Raw genomic sequence first — 20,706 nt, forward strand, 5'->3', positions numbered from 1 at the left:
ATTATCTATGCTAAAATTAAACATAGTAATTAAGATATCTGCTACCCACTCATTTGTAGAGATTTCAGATTAGTGTTATCAATATAGAGGACACCTATTTTTTTAAGCTTTCATTAGAAGCATAAAACATAGTCACAGAAAATACAAAATCTATTTAAAACAGTCCTGCAAAAGCACTTTTGGAAACATTATCTATAACTACAACTAAATATATAGATGTACACAGATACATACATATACATTTTCAAATGCCATGTCATAGAATTCACCTCCCCCCAAAAAAATAATTATTATTGAATTGTTACATGGACATGGATATATTTTGCAGTTGAATTTTAAATAAAGTAATTTATATTCATTAGAAACAAACGGAACTATATAAAATCAGGAAGCACAGATTTCGAGAGCAGACCAACAATCTACTGTACCAAAAACTAGAGCTAGACATTAATAAAAGAAAATTAATCTGATAAAAGATACACCAAATAAATCACATTCTGTATTTATATTGTTAATTTAATATAAATGATTTAATATATTTAATAGTTATCTAGGCTACCTTCAAAAAGTAGGTAAAGCAAATGTTTACCTGTATCCAGACGCTTTACAGGGGACTCATCATCCACCTCAGAATCTCCACATGCACTCCTTGATCTTTTCCTGGGCTGCAGTAGTGTCTCCAACCTTGGAAGGACTACAGACAAAAAGGTTTTGGTCCCTAGCTGTGGAGAAGTTGGCTGGGTTTCAGTGTTCTTTGCAGACTTTGGGGGGCTTACACTTTTCGATTTGCAGAAGAGAATTGATGTACGTCTGTTTACATCAGTTGATGACTCAGCTACAGCAGAAACAGTCGACTCACTGAGATTACTGTCAAGTAAATGTTCTGGAGTGTGTCCGTTTATTTCTTTCTCAATGGAAGTACTACACAATTCATTGTCAAATTTTACTCTTTTGTAAAATTTATTCTGCTCTGGATTGAGTTCTACTGGTTTGAGGGTTGGTGGCTCTGAATTAGTCTCCGAGTTTGAAGGAAGAGGTAATGCATCTGATGGTTCAAGTTTAGGGGGAGATTTATCTCCTGAAAAAATTAATAAAGTTGTTTTTTTGAAAACTGGTAATTATAAGAGCTACTACATAAAACTTAGTATCAAATATGTAGCCCGCAGTAAATATTGTTTGATACAAAGTAAAGCATCTCATGTATGTAAACTTTAAACAAACTATCTGTCCTAGTTAATGACTAAATTTATGTGGGAATGATGTAAAAGTAAAAAAGATTGGCTTTAATCATTATTTGGGAATAGAAACTCTCACTGGAACCAATATTATGAATTCTTTGTGTTATGGACTTCATATCAATGATTTGAAATTTTAAATATTAGATTTATACCATAGTATTCTTGCCTTATGGTATTATAAAAGTATTTCTACTTCAGTAGAATGCACTGAATGGATGTATATTTATATGTACTTTTCCTTTTTTAACAGTTCTTAGGTAAAAGAATAGGGGTTAAATTAATGCATTTAGAAAACAATATTATAAATATGACAAATTTTCACTTTAATTAAATTAAAATACTTTGGCAGAACACATTAAAATATTTCAGAGAACTAATTCTTATCAATTCCTCTTTTATTTTCTATTTATCTATTTATTTATTTAAGTAATATTTTAGAGATTCTTTTCAGAAGATTTGTATCAGGAATTTTAAAATATTTTAGAATTTTCTTACTTAGTTTCCAAATGCAGGTATTCCTCGCTATCAATGGTAACTGGGAATGAGAACTTTATCACTAAGCAACCCAGTCATAAGGCGTGACATTACACGACCATCTAACAGGAGCTCCAGCAATCCCAGTTGCCACTGTTAGGTGAACACCATGTAACTGTATGTGCCACAGTTATGTGATTGCCATTTGCTGTCTCCTGCTGGCTTCCCATTGACTTTGCTTGTTAGAAGTCAGTAATGGAGATCACAAATGGCAACCACGCAGGAATGCTGCAATGGCCACAATTACAAGGATCCATCTTAAATCTCCCTCATTCAGTGCATCATAATTACGAATGGATATTAAATCAGACTACCTATATTACATGTATAAAACTGACTAGATAAAAACATAAACAAAGTAGTTAGTTCTATAATTTTCATGTTAGTTTGTCAGTCTGGCTATATTACTGTGGATGCTTTTTGTATAGACAACAAACCAAAAAACCCCAGACAACAGCTTACAAAAGTTAGTCTTCACATGATATCTGAACATACACACATTGAAATTACTGAACAATTTAACCAAATTTATTATTATAGAATTTTATTAATAAATTTAAAATTGAGATGTTAACCTTTACAATAATTTGGCTGAGAAAATAATTTCAGAGCATAGACTTTGTGCTCTGACTTTTTGTGACTTAACCTTTTTATTTTATTTTGCAGAGGTTTAAAAAGCCCCCACCATAAAACTTTATTTCACATTTAAATAATTAACTTATTTTGAAAATTTATGTTTTATAAAGGGGGATATTTACATTTCTACCAATTAAATAATTTGAAACACAGTGACACTGGAAGATCAGGGACAGCTGATAGTTTACTAAGGCCATGATTGATAATGATATTACTATCCAATACACTTTAGGGAATACATACTTTTAGAGAAATATTAGTAATGGTATCATCTCTGTGACAGAATAAGAAAGGGATAGCCATGTGAATCCCACCAAAGGAATGTAACTGAATTTAATAGCCATAATTTCCCTACCATTTTGTATACTGAACTATTTAGCCACCTTATTTTATGCTTATCTTTTTGACCTATTCTTATTGTTTCTTTTCAAATAACTCCATTCAAGTTGGAATATAATTAGAGTAATTTTAAGATTTAATCAACATACTTTAAGAAATTTGTGATCAGAGTTTTTCTAAAGGGAAAAACTGTCCTTTTCTAATGAATTAGAATTTGTCACTGTTTTATTCATATGGCAATTCATTTTACTAATATGTAAACTTCAATTATTATACTATTAATAATGATTGCTAGGTAGAGTTATCAGCAGCTTCAGCCTGGAAATAACTAAACAAGGCTGCATAAGTATGGCTATTTTTTAAAAAAAATCTCATTTATCTTTTATTGTGCGAGAATGCAATTTGATCTGTGCTTGTTTACTCAAAACCGTGGCTTATACTTCACATACTATAATATTAAAAATGAAGGTCAAAGGGGAAAAATGTAACATCTGAATCCTTTTTTCTACTCTCCCCATTTGAAGATGAAAATCCTGACAATTTGATAGAACACTAAAACAACCAAAAAAAACCCCACCTTGAGTGTAATCTTTTGGAAGACCATTCTTTTTACTCTATTTATATTGTATCAAAATTTTGCTGTAAGACAATCTATAGCATTCAATAATTCTGTGTATATTCTACCTAAAGGATGCAGGTTTCTTTATGACAGTGCTTAAAGGGTCTTTATAACTTTTGTACTTCTGGTGCCTTTTGATTGTATGTGGAAAAAAATAGAATATCTTTCCTATTTCATACACTACAATTTGCAAACACTGGAATGTTCACAATGTCAATTGTTGAATCTGGAAAGTATCAGGTTATAAAAAGGTCTTCTGGAAAAAAAATCTTGTATTGTCTATCTTTATGACTTAGAACAACAATTTGGATTTTTTTAAACCTGTTCACCTCTCCCATTAAACTGGCTATGACACCACCAACAACCTCTTACAGATTATAAATTACTTAAGGATCAACTAGATTTCCAAATATTTAGTATTGTGATTGCGGGTCTGTCTTGGATGTGCTTTCTTTTACTTTCAACAACATCTAAGGTTTCTATTTACAACATTTCCCTACTTTTTAGATAAAGTACAAAGATATTGCTAAAACATTTTGCATTTCGATCTCCTCTAGTATTGAACATATTTACAATTCTCCTTGTAGAAAACTAACATTTTGGAAACTGCACTCTTACATGTATTACCTGAGAGTAATCTCTACAAAAGAGAACAGATTTTTATTTTGAATAAAAATGCATGGAGTTGTTCTGCAAGTTTATTAAATGCATCAACAAATTTATGCTAAAGCGTTAACATAAATTTAGGTATTAATAGTGACCACTAAAATATTTCTAAAATCTCCATTCCCCTCCCCTAAAAAGAGTAGGGGGGAAAGGAGGATATTTCGTCTCATGGATCCAGAATTTACCACTTAAATATACTGTTTGATTCTGGGTAGGGAAAAATAGAAAAAAATCATTTCAAGCTATATTTATGTAGTCACAAAAAATACCCCTTATACTCCTATTTAGAACTGTTTTAGTAAATTACCTCTTCTATCCACCCCCAACCTTCTCCCTCTGAATGTACTATTATGATTTAAATCAAGATGTCTCTTACCTTCTTCTTCACTTTCGTGTTCCACTACTGCATTTTCTTCTTCAAAACTTCCAATACCTGATTCTATTTGAGGGGGCTGATGATGTTGCTGACTTATCTTGCTGCGAATCAAGTTAATTTCCTTTTTTAGAAGCTTTGCTCGTTTGCTCCGAGACCCACTGGATTTCATTGCACATGTGAGATCAAGTTTTTCCAACAATTCTTTCAGCTGCTCTTCCAAAGACATGTGCACTCTGTTGGCAGGATTCAGTAACCTATCCACTGAATTAAAACACAGGCATTTACAATACTTTTCTATAGTATGAATAACAGCATGACTCTGCTGCACAATGATACTCAATAAAACAAAAGCTATTCGGTTGCTATTTCAGTTGATTTACACGGCAAAAACTAAAGCAGCATCCGACGTTAACACAGGACCTGAAGCTCTATCCTAGTTATTATTTTAAAACATTAAATCTCCCTATGGATTTTGCTGGCATAAAAAGTTGGATGGCATATATTTCAAATTGAATTCTTGGCACCTTAAGAACAGATAATACTGCTATATGACCTCAGCTGGCAACCAGCTAACTTAATACATAGATATATTGATTGCTATAAAATTCATTCCTCCAACAGCAATCCAATATGGAGGATGCCACTACTAATGAGAATATCACTTTTCAGAATCCAATTCACAGACAAAAATCACATGGTGCATAGATTTTTACTCCTGAAGCACAGCACAAATAGTTGCCACTTACTCCATTGCAAGGTAAGAACTGGCCAAAACTAACCTCTGCCTTAAAGTTAATGTTCAAACCAGCTTTTAATTTTAAGCAGCCAAAAATGATTCTATATCACTCATGCAGTTTATTCTTGTATCTCAAAGTATTATTTACGAGACCGCCTGCTGTTACTGTATGCCTCCCACCGACCCGTACGCTCTCACAGAGAGGGTCTCCTCAGGGTGCCGTCCGCCAAACAATGTCGGCTGGCGGCCCCCAGGAGTAGGGCCTTCTCTGTGGGAGCATCGACGCTCTGGAATGAACTCCCCCCTGGCCTACGTCAAGTGCCTGATCTTCGGACCTTCCGTCGTGAGCTAAAAACATATTTATTTACTCAAGCGGGACTGGCATAATAGTTTGATTTTATATTGGGGTTTTATTAATATTTTAAATTTTAAATTCATTTTTAACTATCAGCCATTTAGTAATTGCTATATTTTAATTCCTTTTAATTGTATATATCTTGTATTTTATTTCTGGCTGTACACCGCCCTGAGTCCTTCGGGAGAAGGGCGGTATAAAAATTTAATAAAATAAATAAATAAAAATAAATTATTTCAATGTTTTCAACATGTGTCACGTGGTGTTAGAACACACAGGCTATGTGCATGATTATCCAAGAAACTAAGCAGCCTCAAGCAAAACCCATTTTATTTTATTTTCATAGTACCAAGCTCTGTAGCAATAAAGGCCTCCACCCATTCTATTAAAAGAAAATGCAATTAATTTCTGGAAGAGACATTTATATATATAATATAGCCCTGAATTAAGTTGAACTTTATTCCAAAATTATGAAACATTAACATCTCGGGGAGGCACTTATTTAATGATGCAGAACATACATTACTCCAACAGTCCTTCCTCAGTAAATAAATTAAGATGAATAAGACATCAATAATAAGGCATCATGAATAAGATGAATCAATAATTCTTTAAAAATCTACTAAACTGAATTAATGAGCTGCCATTATGCTTTTGTTTTCCATTAGTATTCAAGTAGGAATTCATATTAATTGTATAAACAGTACAAAGACAAGATCCAAGGTTTGACTGTTGAGCCTTGAACAAAAGAATAATCTTTCTTGGAACATCATTGCAAAGTAATTGATAAATTGTCACCGTAGCAGTCCAAACCACATTTTCTGAAAGGATAAATATAATTCTAAATATAATAATACTAAATCTAAGGAAAGAATTTATAGCAAAGCTCTATAAAACTCACCTTCCCTGCCATGTGAATTTAGGTTAGCAATTCATATTAGAAAAACCTAGAAAAACCTATTACTTGCCCAATAAATATATTATGTAATTAAAAGCTACCAATTAAAAATATCTGTAAAGTAAGATACTCCATTTACTACATTAATTGATCCACGCCTGCCTATACCAATCATTCTCTCTCACAAATACAAACCAGTTTGGGATATATAGAGATGTTATCTTCCAATAGAAAGAACAGTGAATGAATAAATAAATAAATACAAAGATGACAAATTGGGAAGAAACAATAGGAAGGGAAATAGAGAGATATAGACAATGAAGAAAACAGAGAAAAGTTATATTTAAGCATTAGAAAAAAACATTCCACTCATGAAGCAAATAGTCTTATGTGTTTAATTATGTACAATTCTTGCCTAAGAATGTAGAAGAACATGCCTAAAAGTGTTCATTTACTGTTTAGAATATACACACAAAAATAAGAAAATACTGCTGCAGTAGTGACATTTATCCCCTTACCATCTTCCCAGGTAAAAGGTGGAGGAGATTCAAGTTTAGGCCGTTCCGGTAAGTGCATTCCAGTTTCATTATTATATCCAATTGCTTCAGCCTCTCTTCTAGCTTGTCTCAAAACAACACCTCCTTGATCTCTTAACCGCACAGCAGCCCTGTAGAATATTGTATCTTTTGCATTGTACTTCATACAGTTCTCAATAATAAGGTTGAAATCTTCTTCAAACTCATCGAGATTTTTATATCCTTGGGTATCTAACCGTTTTCTCATAGTAGAAAAATCCATGGGATGTTTGATGTGATCCAAATAATCAGGAACCTGAAATACAGATTTTAAATGGAAGATATGTAGATAGGATGTATGGATAGATAATAATGGAATGCATGAAACCAAAACATGTATTTTGTTCCATGCACTGAACACACTGCAGCTCAGAAGTTAAGTTACACTATTTTAGTACGGGGTTGGGGAGGGGAGGGGAGGGGAGGGGAGTAGGGTATTGTGGTTTCAATCCAGATGAACCAAACCCTGCAAGATGTCAATCATTCTGGTTTTTACCAAGAGAAATCAGGAGGGATCTTACACGATAAATAGAATAAGGCTGATACATTCTGTACTAATTGCATGTCTGTCTGAGCATCTTACTTCTATGTTCCTTCCCCCTTAGCTGCATGTTTCATTCCTTCTGTCATCTAATTCCAAGAGCTAATATTTAACTGATCAGCAACAGTCCCCAATAAACCCATTACTTCCTTTTCTTTACTTCTTTTTTGGTGCCATTCATGTCCAAGTAATCTGACCACCTTTCCCAAATCATCCCAATAATGCTTTCCCTTTCCTCCCTTAGACTTTGCATGCTACATCATTCCACTGATCTTCTTTTTTCTACTGTCCATATTCTGGACAACTGCCCATGTCTCAACATGTTTGTTTCAGTCTGAACACAGGCTGCACAAAACACCAATTCTATGCATAGAACATTCTGCACATTCTTATATGAACTTTGAATAATATACTGAAATTCAAAAGATTGTTATGAAAAGTTGCAACGGATTATTAGAAAATATTAAGAAAAACCAAAATGGCCTGATTTTATTCTACACTTTTTGACTCTTGACTCTTGCATCTTATTCTAAGCATCCTATATATAAATGCATTTTTGTCTCAAAATTAATTTAACTAATTAATTTAATTTTAACATTTAAAGCCTGGATTTCCAAGGAAGAAATGGCGAAAAAAGCAACTTGGTTTGAAGTGAAGCAAATGACCACAGTGGAATGAAGAGTCAGCAAGTAGACTGCTTCTTTGTAATTCCTCTCCAGACAAGGAGAAGACTTGAAATCAGTCACAAGTGTTTGAAACAGTTGTTCCTCATAAGGAAACCAGAAGATAACAGTCTCTGGTGAGTTTAGAACTCTGGAAGATGAAGGAATAGTCAACTTGCTTGAACCGTGGCTTGGTGCCTCAAAAGAACATTGGGTTTTAAGGACTTAATTTTTTTTCTGGAATAAGTAGTAAAAGATTACAGGTAATCATCAATTTATGGTCATTCATGTAATGACTGTCCAAAGATGTAATGGGACTGAAAAAAACTGAGTTATGACTGGCTCTTGCACTTATGACTGTTGCAGCTTTCCCCATGGTGAAATGATCAAAATGTGACTGCTTGGAAACCAGCATGTATTGACAATAGTTGCAGCATCCCAGGGTTTTGTGATCACCATTTGCAACTTTCCAAGAGAGCATACAATAAGCAAAATCAATGGGAAAGCCAGATTCACTTAACAGTTATACGACTTGCTTAACAGTGATGATTCCCTTATGGATTATGGCAAAAAAAAGACTGCAAAATTGGGCACCATTCTCTTAACAACTGTACTGTTTAGTGACGGAGCTTCCAATCTCAATGCTGGTCACAAGGACTACCTGTGAATCTTTGATGTTAGAAAGTTGTAAATGGGTTAAAATCCATATAAATGAATTAATTATAAGGAATCTTTCCCATGTGAAAATAGTTTTGAATTCTTAAAAAAGCGTAAAATAAGACTTTAAAAATCCCAGATTACAACTGTTTGCTTAGTGACTATTCAAAGTAATCACAATACTGAAAAAAGTCTGGTCCGTGCACTTACAACCAACCCTCACACTTATAACCATTGCAACACCTATATGTTCACAAGATACAATTTAGGGGCTTGGCAACCTAAGTTAATCCTAAAATTGTGACTGTAACTGATGGCTTTTTTTCCGATTTTCAGTAGAATTTCACAGGAATGGGTTTGCACCTATGATCACGGAGTTTGTGTCAACCGAAGCTTTGCTTAACTAATTATGATTCACTTAACGACCATCATAAAAATGGTCATAAAATCAGGTCCAACTTGACTTACAATCCTAATGCTTGAAATTCTTGTCCAAATTTTGGTCCTTATTCCAGGACTATTTGTAGATAAAAGTAGACGGAAATAAAAAAAAATTACAATTAAAGAACAACACTCAAATTTGACTTGCTAACAGTGAATGAAGCAAAATATTTTAAAACATACTGAAGGATGTTTTTGTACAATGGACCCAGAACTTAATTTTAAGAGTGTCTGTAGACTGTATTTAAGCTACAAAAAATAATCAAGTATTACTTGACAGGATTGAGATTGATTTGAAAATGAATTTAAAAATAAGTAACTTTAAAAACAAGTTACAGGAATGACATGGAAAAAGTTATCATACTGGACATACAAAAGAAGTGAACTGTTGTCTAAACAATAAAAAGGGATATACAGATAAAAGCCAATAGAGCGACCTGGATAATTTTCCTATACTGGATTTACGGGGGGAGGGGGAAGGTTTGTTGAAGCTTTATAGAATGATATGAGAAAGGACAAACTGGAAATACTTTTTTGAAGAGATTAAGAGCAAGATTGTTAGAAGTAAATGAAATGAATACAAAGTTAGTTAAAATAGATATTTGGTTATCTGTAACCCTTAATGGACTTTTGCTGAAATCAGGACAGATATGACTAAATTTTATGAATTTATTAGATAAGAGATGGTATATGGAAGAGACTATTTGTTGTATTTTAAAAGAAGGTAATATTATTAAAATTGCTTATACTGTGATGAAGGATATATATTCTGTTTTATTTACTATATTCTTACTTTTTCTTTCTTTTAATTTTTAATTTTTCTGACTTTTCTTTTCTTCACCTTCTATTTTTTCTGTTTACCTTTCTAGGTTTCTTTAGATAGTACTATTGTAAACCTTCAATAAAATTCTTTTTAAAGACATTTAAGTCAAATAATCCAGAACTAAGTATTCAAAATATTAATCTCTTCTCAAATTTTAATATTATATGCCTTCAGAATTTAAGTAGCTACTGAGGCAATTCTGCTTTTCTCTTTCTAAGTTTAATGTTAAGTTATATTTTATTAAACTTTTTTACAGTCAAGACAATGACAGATGTTATGTCTGTTACATACTACTGCATCAATGAAATTTTCAATATATCAGAAATGTTTAATTTTACCTCTTTAAGATTCACTGGTTGAGCAAATATACGAGCAGAATCCTTTTCCTGTAGCTGGTCCAGTACTGAACGCAATAATACAGTAAATGGAGTCAGCTGGAGCTCCATGGCAACCTGTTCCACTTTGATCTGCACAACAGAGGACAATTATAATCTATTTTATCATCAAAATACAATCACTGGCTACTTTGCTGCTATAATAAATCATGATTAAAGCTCAAACCTATTTCAACTACATTTAGTGATAAATTCTACCATTGTAATGAAACTTTCACAATGAAGTTATAGGCATAAGGAATATGCATATGTGCATAATTTTTTAATAGCACAGGAAAATATAGATAACATACATCAATTGCAGAAAGTATTTATTTAGCATGTACTTGGTCTGTTCAGAATTTAACTACATGCTTTATAATGCACTTGATCACTTAACAAATCCAACTCTGGCATTTATTAATAAATTGTTTAGCCCTGTAGGAGGCAAACTGACATGTAACTATAATGCTCTCTTAAAATATTCAGTAAACTTCACCATATTTAACCTTGGTATTGATTAAAAAGGAGATAAGAATAATTGTTTGGTTTTTAAAGCTATCAATTCTGAAACACAATTTAACAAAAAAATAACCATATAATAGTAATTATATATTGAGTATTCAGATTTCCCCTCCTTTTACAACAAATGATTATGGTTTTTTAGACTTTAAAGAAATAATGATTTAGCAGGTATGATGATACAGGCATTATTAATATATAGATATGTTGATCAAAGAAGAATGTTTCTTTCCTTCTTTCTTTGAGAATAGGTTATAAAAAATATTTACTAAGCTTAATCAAAATTCTCCTTCATTAGAATTATATATATTAAAGCAAACATAATTCTTCAAGTAGCAATCCTTTATGTTGTACCACTTATACACAAGAGTGAATCCCTATACTTGCAGTAGTGGGTAGTACTATTGTTGGGGTAAGCAACATTATTCCATATAGAATGGAAATAAGAAATAATAAGCAAAAGAAATACCAACATAATAATACTTCCTCATATTTTAATAACTTTTCAAACAACCCCTGAAACTACCAGGTCCATATAGCAATTAAAACATTGTTTTTATTTTGTTTTTTAAAATTCTTATCTCTTCTGATCGTCTTGAGGATCTTATTAATTCCAGTTAACCAGACTTCTACTTTCCCCTTTCTCTCAGCTAATTCACATTCTTAAATACATATATAAGTACTTTCTGTATAACAACTGCTTTAGACATGAACCATTCATAGTTATGGTGATGAAAAAGTAGCTTTGCAATCATTGCCTAAATTTAGATTTTCACAGCATTTATCACATTTGCCATTACTGTCAGTTAAGTACACATTGTCCTGTGCATGACCCATTTGCCCTCCCCCCCAATACAGCACATCCCTAAAAAATACTAACTTTCTTAATTGGCTGGCAGCAACTGCCTGAAATTAACAATTAATCAATTTCACACTAAAGGCTTTTGTTAGGTTCCTAGGGACCTAGTATCTCCTAGTTGATTAGTTTCAATGTGAATTCCTCATTGTGTAGTTGTGTAGTTCCTCATTGTCTTCTAATTCCATCCTCTCCAATGAATGTAAACACAACATTAATTCTATTTTTGCTAATTATCACAGCACTGCAGTAAACATTCCAAAGTGGAGAGTGGGAAAAAGGGGCTGTAAGGTGTTTTTTTTTTTCCTTTTTACTTAACAACATAACAAGAGAGTTGGAAGGGACCTTGGAGGCCTTCTAGTCCAACCCCCTGCCCAGGCAGGAAACCCTACACCATCTCAGTCAGATGGTTATCCAACATTTTCTTAAAAATTTCCAGTGTTGGAGCATTCACAACTTCTGCAGGCAAGTCGTTCCACTTATTAATTGTTCTCACTGTCAGGAAATTTCTCCTTAGTTCTAAGTTGCTTCTTTCCTTGATCAGTTTCCACCCATTGCTTCTTGTTCTACCCTCAGGTGCTTTGGAGAACAGCCCGACTCCCTCTTCTTTGTGGCAACCCCTGAGATATTGTAACACTGCTATCACGTCTCCCCTAGTCCTTCTTTTTATTAAACTAAACATACCCAGTTCCTGCAACCGTTCTTCATATGTTTTAGTCTCCAGTCCCCTAATCATCTTTGTTGCTCTTCTCTGCACTCTTTCTAGAGTCTCAACATCTCAACATAAGGAAACGTCTCAACATAAGGAAACTTGGTTTCCTTATGAATAGATTTCTGAAAGCCTTCCTGGCTATATGAGCTGACCTCGTCATTTAGGTTTCTAATCTTCTGATGCTTTATAGCAAAGGAAAGCTGAAATAAAATCCTAATAACAGTTTGTGGTCATGTGTTTTTTACTTAATGATCATTTTGTTAATGGCTGAGTTGCTGGTTCCAATTGTGATCACTTATGTGGACCTCTGTAGTTAGCTAACAATATGATCTTTATTCATTCTTTAGATAACCAAATCATCACAATATATTCCTTTTGTACTGGTCACTCACTTTTGTTTTCAATTTACGTTAAATACTTTCATTGTTAATTTTGTCTTGTTTTGGTTTACCACACACACACTTAAGTAATCTATTTCTATTCATTCAACTTACTCTTCAGCTTCTCTTTTAAGCTATACCAATTCTCCTTTCCTAATAATACAATGGGAAGAAGCACACTCTTATATTAATTTCATATTCTTTTGATATTATTCCTCATAACAAACCAATAATTTTTATTAGCATTTTCATGTCTTAAGAATTTTTCATCTGTTTTCTCTTTGCTAAGTTTTACCAAGATACATAAATTGCTCTAATTGCTTAGTTTTCCACTATGTATGTACAATTTTATTGCATTTTCCCTATCAAATGCAGCTACTTTGCTTTTCAATTGGTTTTTCAGATCAATCCTTTACACAATCTAACCTTTGCTAAAGATCGTTCAGGTTTTAGTCAATACACCTTATCTGCCTACAAAAGTACACATACATTCACTTTCTAAAACCAGAATATCTCTAATTAATCACCAAAATATTTTTATGCATTTATAAACAAACAACCAAGGGACATTACAGATCCTTGGTTCAATGTTAAATTATTTACTAATCTTCCTATTTACAGTATATACATGCAAACTATACATCCACTGTATACTCTTATTTCATTTAGCAAACAACCTGTATTTCTATATATGGGCAAACATCTCAAAATTCAAGTCTATTTATCTTATATGCTTTCCCTGAATTAACGAACACACAATCATCTCTGTCACATTCACATATTTCTCAATTACTTCCTGAATACAAAAATCTGGTTGCATGTACCCTGTCTGGCATAAATAATGCTGTTCTTTGTTTGCTTGTTCATTGTCATCTCCATCTATCTTTCTGTTCAGAATTCTGCCCAGCACTATTCCAGAAACTCTTACTAAAACCTCTATACTTCTGAATTTATTCATTATCTTTTCATTTGTGAAAGTGAACAGTACCAGTATTCTTTCAAGTGTCAGCTAAGTGAAATCATCACATGCCTTTAAATATATTGCATAGATATCCATTAAGCAAACTGCACTAGCATTTAGTATTTCTCCAGCTGTACATCCATACTTGCAATCTTAAAATTTTTAAACATTTTCACAGCACTTCTGATTTATCTTTTATGTTTACTTTCCTACATTTCCTTTGCCTCTTTTATTCTTAATAATTCTTTCCCTTCCTTGATTAAATTCTTTGTAATTTCTTGTCTCTATTACATAACATTTCTTTACATACTTCTTTTTCTAACTGTGCTAAATTAGAATCAATTCACACACTCCCCCGATCCTGGACAACTTTGCAAATCATGGAGAAAGCTGGGTTATGGGTAAAAATAAGAGTGAAAAAGGAAAAATAGAAAGTTTAAAGAAAAATAGGAAAATGAACTGCAATTTATAGTGTAGCTAAATGAATAGCTTAGTTTGGTTGCTCGACAATAAGACACTGATGAAGTAGGCACAGTAGTGCCTGAATTTTCAGCGTCGTATGAGAAGAGCATATCTTCCTTTCCCTGTCCTTACCACTTTCTATAGAGGGACAATTGAAAGCATACTGCTGTATTGTAGTACTGGAAGTATTACTGCTTTGGGCAGGAAGGTTATACAGAGTGGTAAGGATGGCAGAAAAGATTATTGAAAGTTCACTTTCTTCTATCCAAGACATAGCATATAATGCTAAATCAGAGTCTGCAGTATTGTCAGGGACGCTAAACATCCTTTCCATGACCAGTTTTGTTACCTTCTGGAAGGAGGCTTAACAGTTTCCGAAGCAAAACTACTAGATTCTGTAATAGCAATAGCACTTAGACTTATACTGCTTCACAGCCCTCTCTAAGTGGTTTAGAGTCGGCATATTGCGCCCAACAATCTAGGTCCTCACTTTACTGACCTCAGAAGGATAAAAGGCTGAGTGAATTCTGAGACAGTCAGGATTGAGGGAATCAAACTCCTGATTACAAATTTATCAAATTCTTTCCACAATAAAATTCACCTATTTCTTTCCAACTAGTTACCGTATTTTTCAGAATATAAAATGCACCTTTTTCCCCTAAAAAGAGGGTGAAAATCTGGGTGCATCTTATACTCCGAATGTAGCCCTGCCCAGGTTCTCAAATGGAGGTTTCAGAGGATGAAAAAAGCATCAGAAACGGAGCTTTAGAAAAAAAGCCCCCAAACACAGCTTCAGAAAAACTCCCAAACACAGAGCTTCAGGGGCATTTTTTCTGAAGTTCTGTTGTGGAGGCTTTCAAAGGCAGAAACAAGTTTTTTCTGAAACAGAATTTCAGAGGCAGGAAAAAAGCAAGGCCCAGAGCTCACAACCAAGGAACCTGTTGCTAAAATTCACCTCTGGGAACAGCTGATTGGGGGTATTCCAGGAGGCCAATCTTCCTGCCAATCAGCTTTTTTCTTATTTTCCTCCCCAAAAACTAAGGTGCATCTTATACTCCGGTGTGTCTTATACTCTGAAAAATACGGTAGTTCACAGTAATTGGAAACTCTGTACAGACACTGGGAAAGCAAAACATAGTTCACCAAAACACATGTGAACTGTGAACTGAAACTGCCAGACTATTTGAGCAACTCTGTAGAATACTTCTTGGACTTGTATATCATAGCAGTATATTTGCTGTATTAGTAGACATGGAACAGAATGATTGGAAAGCCTAGATAGATTATACAGATTATACTTTCCAAATTCCTGAAGCCAGGACAAAGACTTATGTTTCTCTATAGCTCCAAACCTTGAAATAATGTTGGGTTACGTTTTATATTCTAATTGCTTTAAAATTTCTAAACAACACAGAGCTCAGCCTTTCTCTGATGGACTTATTCCTTCAGAAATGCTTCCTATTATGATTATTACTAATACTCAGGCTTTAAGAGTATGGTAATTGGATATAATACAAAGAGAAAAGAAAAAAAAATATTGAAAAAGTAGTCTTGGTTCTTTATGGAATGAACAAAATTACCCTACTTTCACAAAGGTATCAACTGACTTTCTATCCGTTAATAGAAAAAAAACCCACTATTGCTATGGCCATCCTATGCACTTTTTTATTATTATTATTTATTGAATTTCTAGACCGCCCTTCTCCCGAAGGACTCAGGGCAGTGTACAGCCAGGCTAAAAACATACACAATATACAATTAAAAGCTAAATTAAGAAACTTATTACACAATTGGCCGAAAAATTAAAATATTTAAAATCTAAAAACCCCAATTTAAAACATAAATAGAATTTAAAATTTAAAATCTAAACAGTTTAAAAAGCTTAAGCTAGCCCCGCGCGAATAAACAAATATGTTTTCAATTCGCGGCGAAAGGTCCGAAGGTCAGGTATTTGGCGTAAACCAGGGGGAAGTTCGTTCCAAAGAGTAGGAGCCCCCACAGAGAAGGATCTTCCCCTGGGGGCCGCCAGCCGACATTGTTTGGCGGACGGCACCCTGAGAAGTCCCTCTCTGTGACAGCGTACGGGACGGTGGGAGGCATGAGGTAACAGCAGGCGGTCCCGTAAGTACCCAGGCCCCAAGCCACTTAAAGATGTAATCTTGCACTTGAAGGGGCAGTGCAAGAACACACGAACAATTATTTCTAAAAGATGACATAAATGATCCAATATGCTCTCCCTTCCTTCTACCATCCTAGATGATATCATTAATCCTCACTACGTTGCTTGCTATTACAGTAGATGGAAAAGGAAAATAAAATCTCTCCCAATACAGGAAAAAAAGCCCTATTATTTCCATTCACTACCAAGTGAAACTTGAGGTATGTAACTCAGACAAAATTGTCAACAGCTTTATGTAATACCTGTTCTCTTTTTAATTTTTCTCTTTTTCGTATAAGCTCTATCAACAACCGTGCTCTTTCAAGATCATGACGGAGTCTTTGCCAGTACTTCAATTTCTCTTTTAAGGCTTGTGTTTCTTCATCATCTTCCCTCTTAAGAAAGAAAAAAAATTCATGTATTTGTTCATTTAATTGTAACATTAAGTAGCTAATAACTCTATCACAAAAACAACTGTTAATACATTTTGCCTATAGTACAAAATTATTGGTAATGCTTTTTTTTCATGTAAAACACAGCATGTCAATTCTGTATTTATACTTAATTTAATTCATATATATTTACTCCTTGTGTAAAATATAAGCATTCACATGATTTATATTATTCATGATTATACTGGTCCTGGATGATTGTACCCATTCATTATTAACTCAGATATGCCAAATAATTTAATCATATGTGAAATAAGGAAATAAAAGATACCTGTTGAGTGTTTCTTTGTGACTGCAAGCTGGACTGTAGTCTTCTCAATAAAGGAACACCATTTCTGGACAACCTTTTAAGTAGCCAGTAACTGTGGACTCTTTCTACAAATTGCTTCTTTCGCTGAATTGCCACCTGATTCATAATTTTATTTAATCTGAAACATAAAAGAAAGAAAGAAGTAATAATATTTTAAAATAAAACACTGAACATTTTTAATTATAAATCTGGCCAGATTTTATTGTTTTTTCAAAAATATTCTACTATATGAACATCTTCACATGTTTCTGTATCCAAAGAACAACTTGGGGCAAAGATACTTTTTTTCAATTATTTTTTCTAGTATTAGATACTTGTGTCACAAATTGTTGATAGAAATCCCTCCAAGTTTTTTAAAAAATATTTTATATTAAAGAATAATGATAAACTAATGATATAATGATATAATATATATATAATATATAATATATATAATATATAATATATATAATATATAATATATAATGATATAATAATGATAAAATAATGATATAGTAAAATTTTTGGCACGGGGAATTGGTTACAATTATTTAGGTTCAGAATACTATTATCAGTTATACAGAAACTACAAAATCTGATATATCACATTATTTAATTCTTTTATACTTTGAAGTATTTACTCAGATCTCCAGAGTAAGGTTTCAAAACAAACTCTTAACAATTCATATATTCAAAAACCTTCAATAAGTAAATGAATATATATTCTTTACAAATTGTGTTAACTGAATTTCTTTACCACTTTCATCATTACCATTATATAAGGCAGATCTGCATAAAAGTTCACAATACTTAAAACAATTAAATTTATTTATTTTTGGAAGATTTAAGACCACAGGTTCAAACATATTTGTCAGTCACTTTTATTATTTATTTATTAGATTTGTATGGTGACTATATCAACCATCGAGTCACTTTAATTCATGAAACCTTCATAGCATCTTCTTGATTTCCTAGAAATTAATTTTCAGCTGATAGATGAGTTATACAATTAGTTATCTATCTGCTTGATATATCCTCTAGTTCTATTAATATTCCAATCTTATTTGCTTCATCTAAGTACTAACAGGTGCACCCTATTTCCTGCAGTTATTTCTCAGTATAAACCAAATTAGATAATAAAGTATTCTATTTGAAAAAAATAAGATACAATTAAAACACCACTGGGAGCAGAGATAATTATAGATGAGTACTAAAAACTGATATTAAAACAAACTTATAAAAATAAATGAAAAAAGACCTAATTATCATCCATTTCCCCCTTTAAGATTATGGTTCCCCAAACAATAACTAATGCTATTTGTGAAGGGGAACATTTTCCATCAATTTAGTATGATATTGAAAATTCCAGTCTAGAGGAAACTTGGCTACCAGAATAAAGTGTATTTGCTCCCCCAATCTCTTATTATAATGAATTGTGAAACCCTATATTCCTTCTTAGTTTCACTTGGTTTAATAATTTAACACTATCTACAAATACATATTAAGTCCTGACCAGTATTTATCTTACAATCTAGGAAGGACAGGGTTTTTTAAAAAGTGGATTACAAACTAACTTCATTTTTGAGAAACAGCACAATTATTACATTTTATATTTAAAGTCTTCCTTATTAGTCCAGGAACATTCAGAATGGAAATTTTCAACAGGACAACATGCTAAATAACATTTAAAAGTAACAAGCCTTGTTCCTGATGAAGTGTATTCCAATAGAAAGGATTTTATAAATTTGTAACGTGCAAGTACAAGACTGTTTTATTTTAACACACTTGAAGGCAAAGCTGCCTGACATACTCATATTAGTTAATATTAGCAGCACATTATCATTTAATAGTTCCATAAACATTTTAAAATATTCTTAAATTCTTAATATTAAATTATACAGAACACATATATACAGAAAAATGTTCTAAAGTTAGTGTTATGTTAAACATAATCTGCAAATTGTTAGAAATCAAGTAAGGAATATCATAATACAGTTCTACATAACTTATTCCTGACTTCAAAGTGTTGCCTGTCAGAAAGGGAACAAACTATAGATACCTGTTCAAGTACCAAGTTAAATATATTACAGAAAGAATTTCTTTGTTTTGCTTAAATATAAGTCACGGACAAGGAACAATGTACATTAGCTAAAGGTGTTTGTTTCATAGCTTTTAAGTTTGTACTTGAAGTTCACTTAAGTTCTAGAAACATTTTGAAAGTCTGAAGAGTTAAATATTTGGTATATTTAAGATATAAGACACAACAAGAACAAACAGCATTTGTTTTCCAAATAGCCAGACAGTGCAATGCCAATGATATAGGATTATGGAAGCTGTATTGCAAAATATGTGAAGGACACTTCTTCTTAGCAAGCACACAAAATGCAATACAACTCCCTTCTTTCTCCATAAGATATGTCTGCAACTTGAGTAATAACTTAGAAACTGATATCATTTCTACACTCATTTTAAGACTGAAGGAACTCTTGTCCAAAAATATGTTTTTGAAAGCAGCATATTACTAAAATCAATTACACACAAGAAAATATGTAAACCATATAGTTTATTAAACAAAATTGAATAATTTCAAATAGCTGGAGTTGGCAGCTGAACAGGGACATAATCAAAGTATGCATAATTTCTTTCATGGAATACTGAATATGGACAAGGAAAAATGAAAACATTAGGATTAGGATCAATTTACTAAACTGACTGAAAGGAAATTTAGTAGAAATGAAAAGAAAATACTTCCTCTTACACTATATAATTAACTTGTGAAATTCATTACTATCAGACGTGATTACGGTCACTCATCTGGATGGTATTAAAACAAGAGAGAATAAAGGCATGAAGAACAGGTCTATCAAGGCTTTTTAAGTCTTGAAAAGTCAGTGTTACTTCCAGATTGGAAATAACATGCCTTCAAATACCAGATGAAAAGAAACAACAACAGGATGGGGTTATGTTCCTACCTCTGGCTTGCATAGCTTCAGATTCAAAGGCAAAAAGATGCTCTGGAGCATGATTGGGCACTCACACAGCAACTCCTTAAAGAGCTGGATTGTTTCCCAGGATCATGTAGCTATTCTTTGCAGCTGCGGCATTATCCAAAGAAAAATCTTTATTTTAATGAGTTACAGACAGGTACTACATATGCAAATCCACATACTCCAGGGCAACTTTCTGCCTTTGAAACATAAACACTGCATAGCCCTAATAAATATTTAGCAGTCATTCTCAATTAGTCACCAGGCTTACCTATTCCAAATCAACACAAGGAAAACAAATGAAAACCATTTATGACTGAAATTTATTGCTAAAGTAAAATCTAAAAGAATGACCATTTCTCATTTCCTTTAATTTTTAATGATCTGGAGCCTTTTGTGCATCTTGTCCTGGAAAAGCCTATTAAGCATTAATTTTTACTTTTCATTAATAAGTTGG

The 20,706-nt window shown here is 32.8% G+C and overlaps 1 protein-coding gene across 2 annotated transcripts in view; it reads right to left on the reverse strand.

Annotated features, from left to right (window-relative positions):
* BRD1 (bromodomain containing 1) overlaps nucleotides 1-20,706 on the reverse strand; it is a 47,528-nt gene that overhangs the window by 19,854 nt on the left and 6,968 nt on the right. The window contains exons 3-8 of one of the 2 annotated variants that reach the window (XM_058190243.1): nucleotides 17,245-17,401; nucleotides 16,785-16,916; nucleotides 10,435-10,563; nucleotides 6,916-7,228; nucleotides 4,409-4,669; nucleotides 590-1,078 (exon numbers count right to left, since the gene is read on the reverse strand). In XM_058190243.1, the coding sequence (XP_058046226.1) occupies nucleotides 590-1,078; nucleotides 4,409-4,669; nucleotides 6,916-7,228; nucleotides 10,435-10,563; nucleotides 16,785-16,916; nucleotides 17,245-17,401 (1,481 nt within the window). The remainder of the gene's footprint in view (nucleotides 1-589; nucleotides 1,079-4,408; nucleotides 4,670-6,915; nucleotides 7,229-10,434; nucleotides 10,564-16,784; nucleotides 16,917-17,244; nucleotides 17,402-20,706) is intronic. The other variant, XM_058190244.1, reaches the window with a different exon arrangement.

Source organism: Ahaetulla prasina, chromosome 7, assembly GCF_028640845.1.
Source record: "Ahaetulla prasina isolate Xishuangbanna chromosome 7, ASM2864084v1, whole genome shotgun sequence".
NCBI classification, from domain to species: domain Eukaryota; kingdom Metazoa; phylum Chordata; class Lepidosauria; order Squamata; family Colubridae; genus Ahaetulla; species Ahaetulla prasina.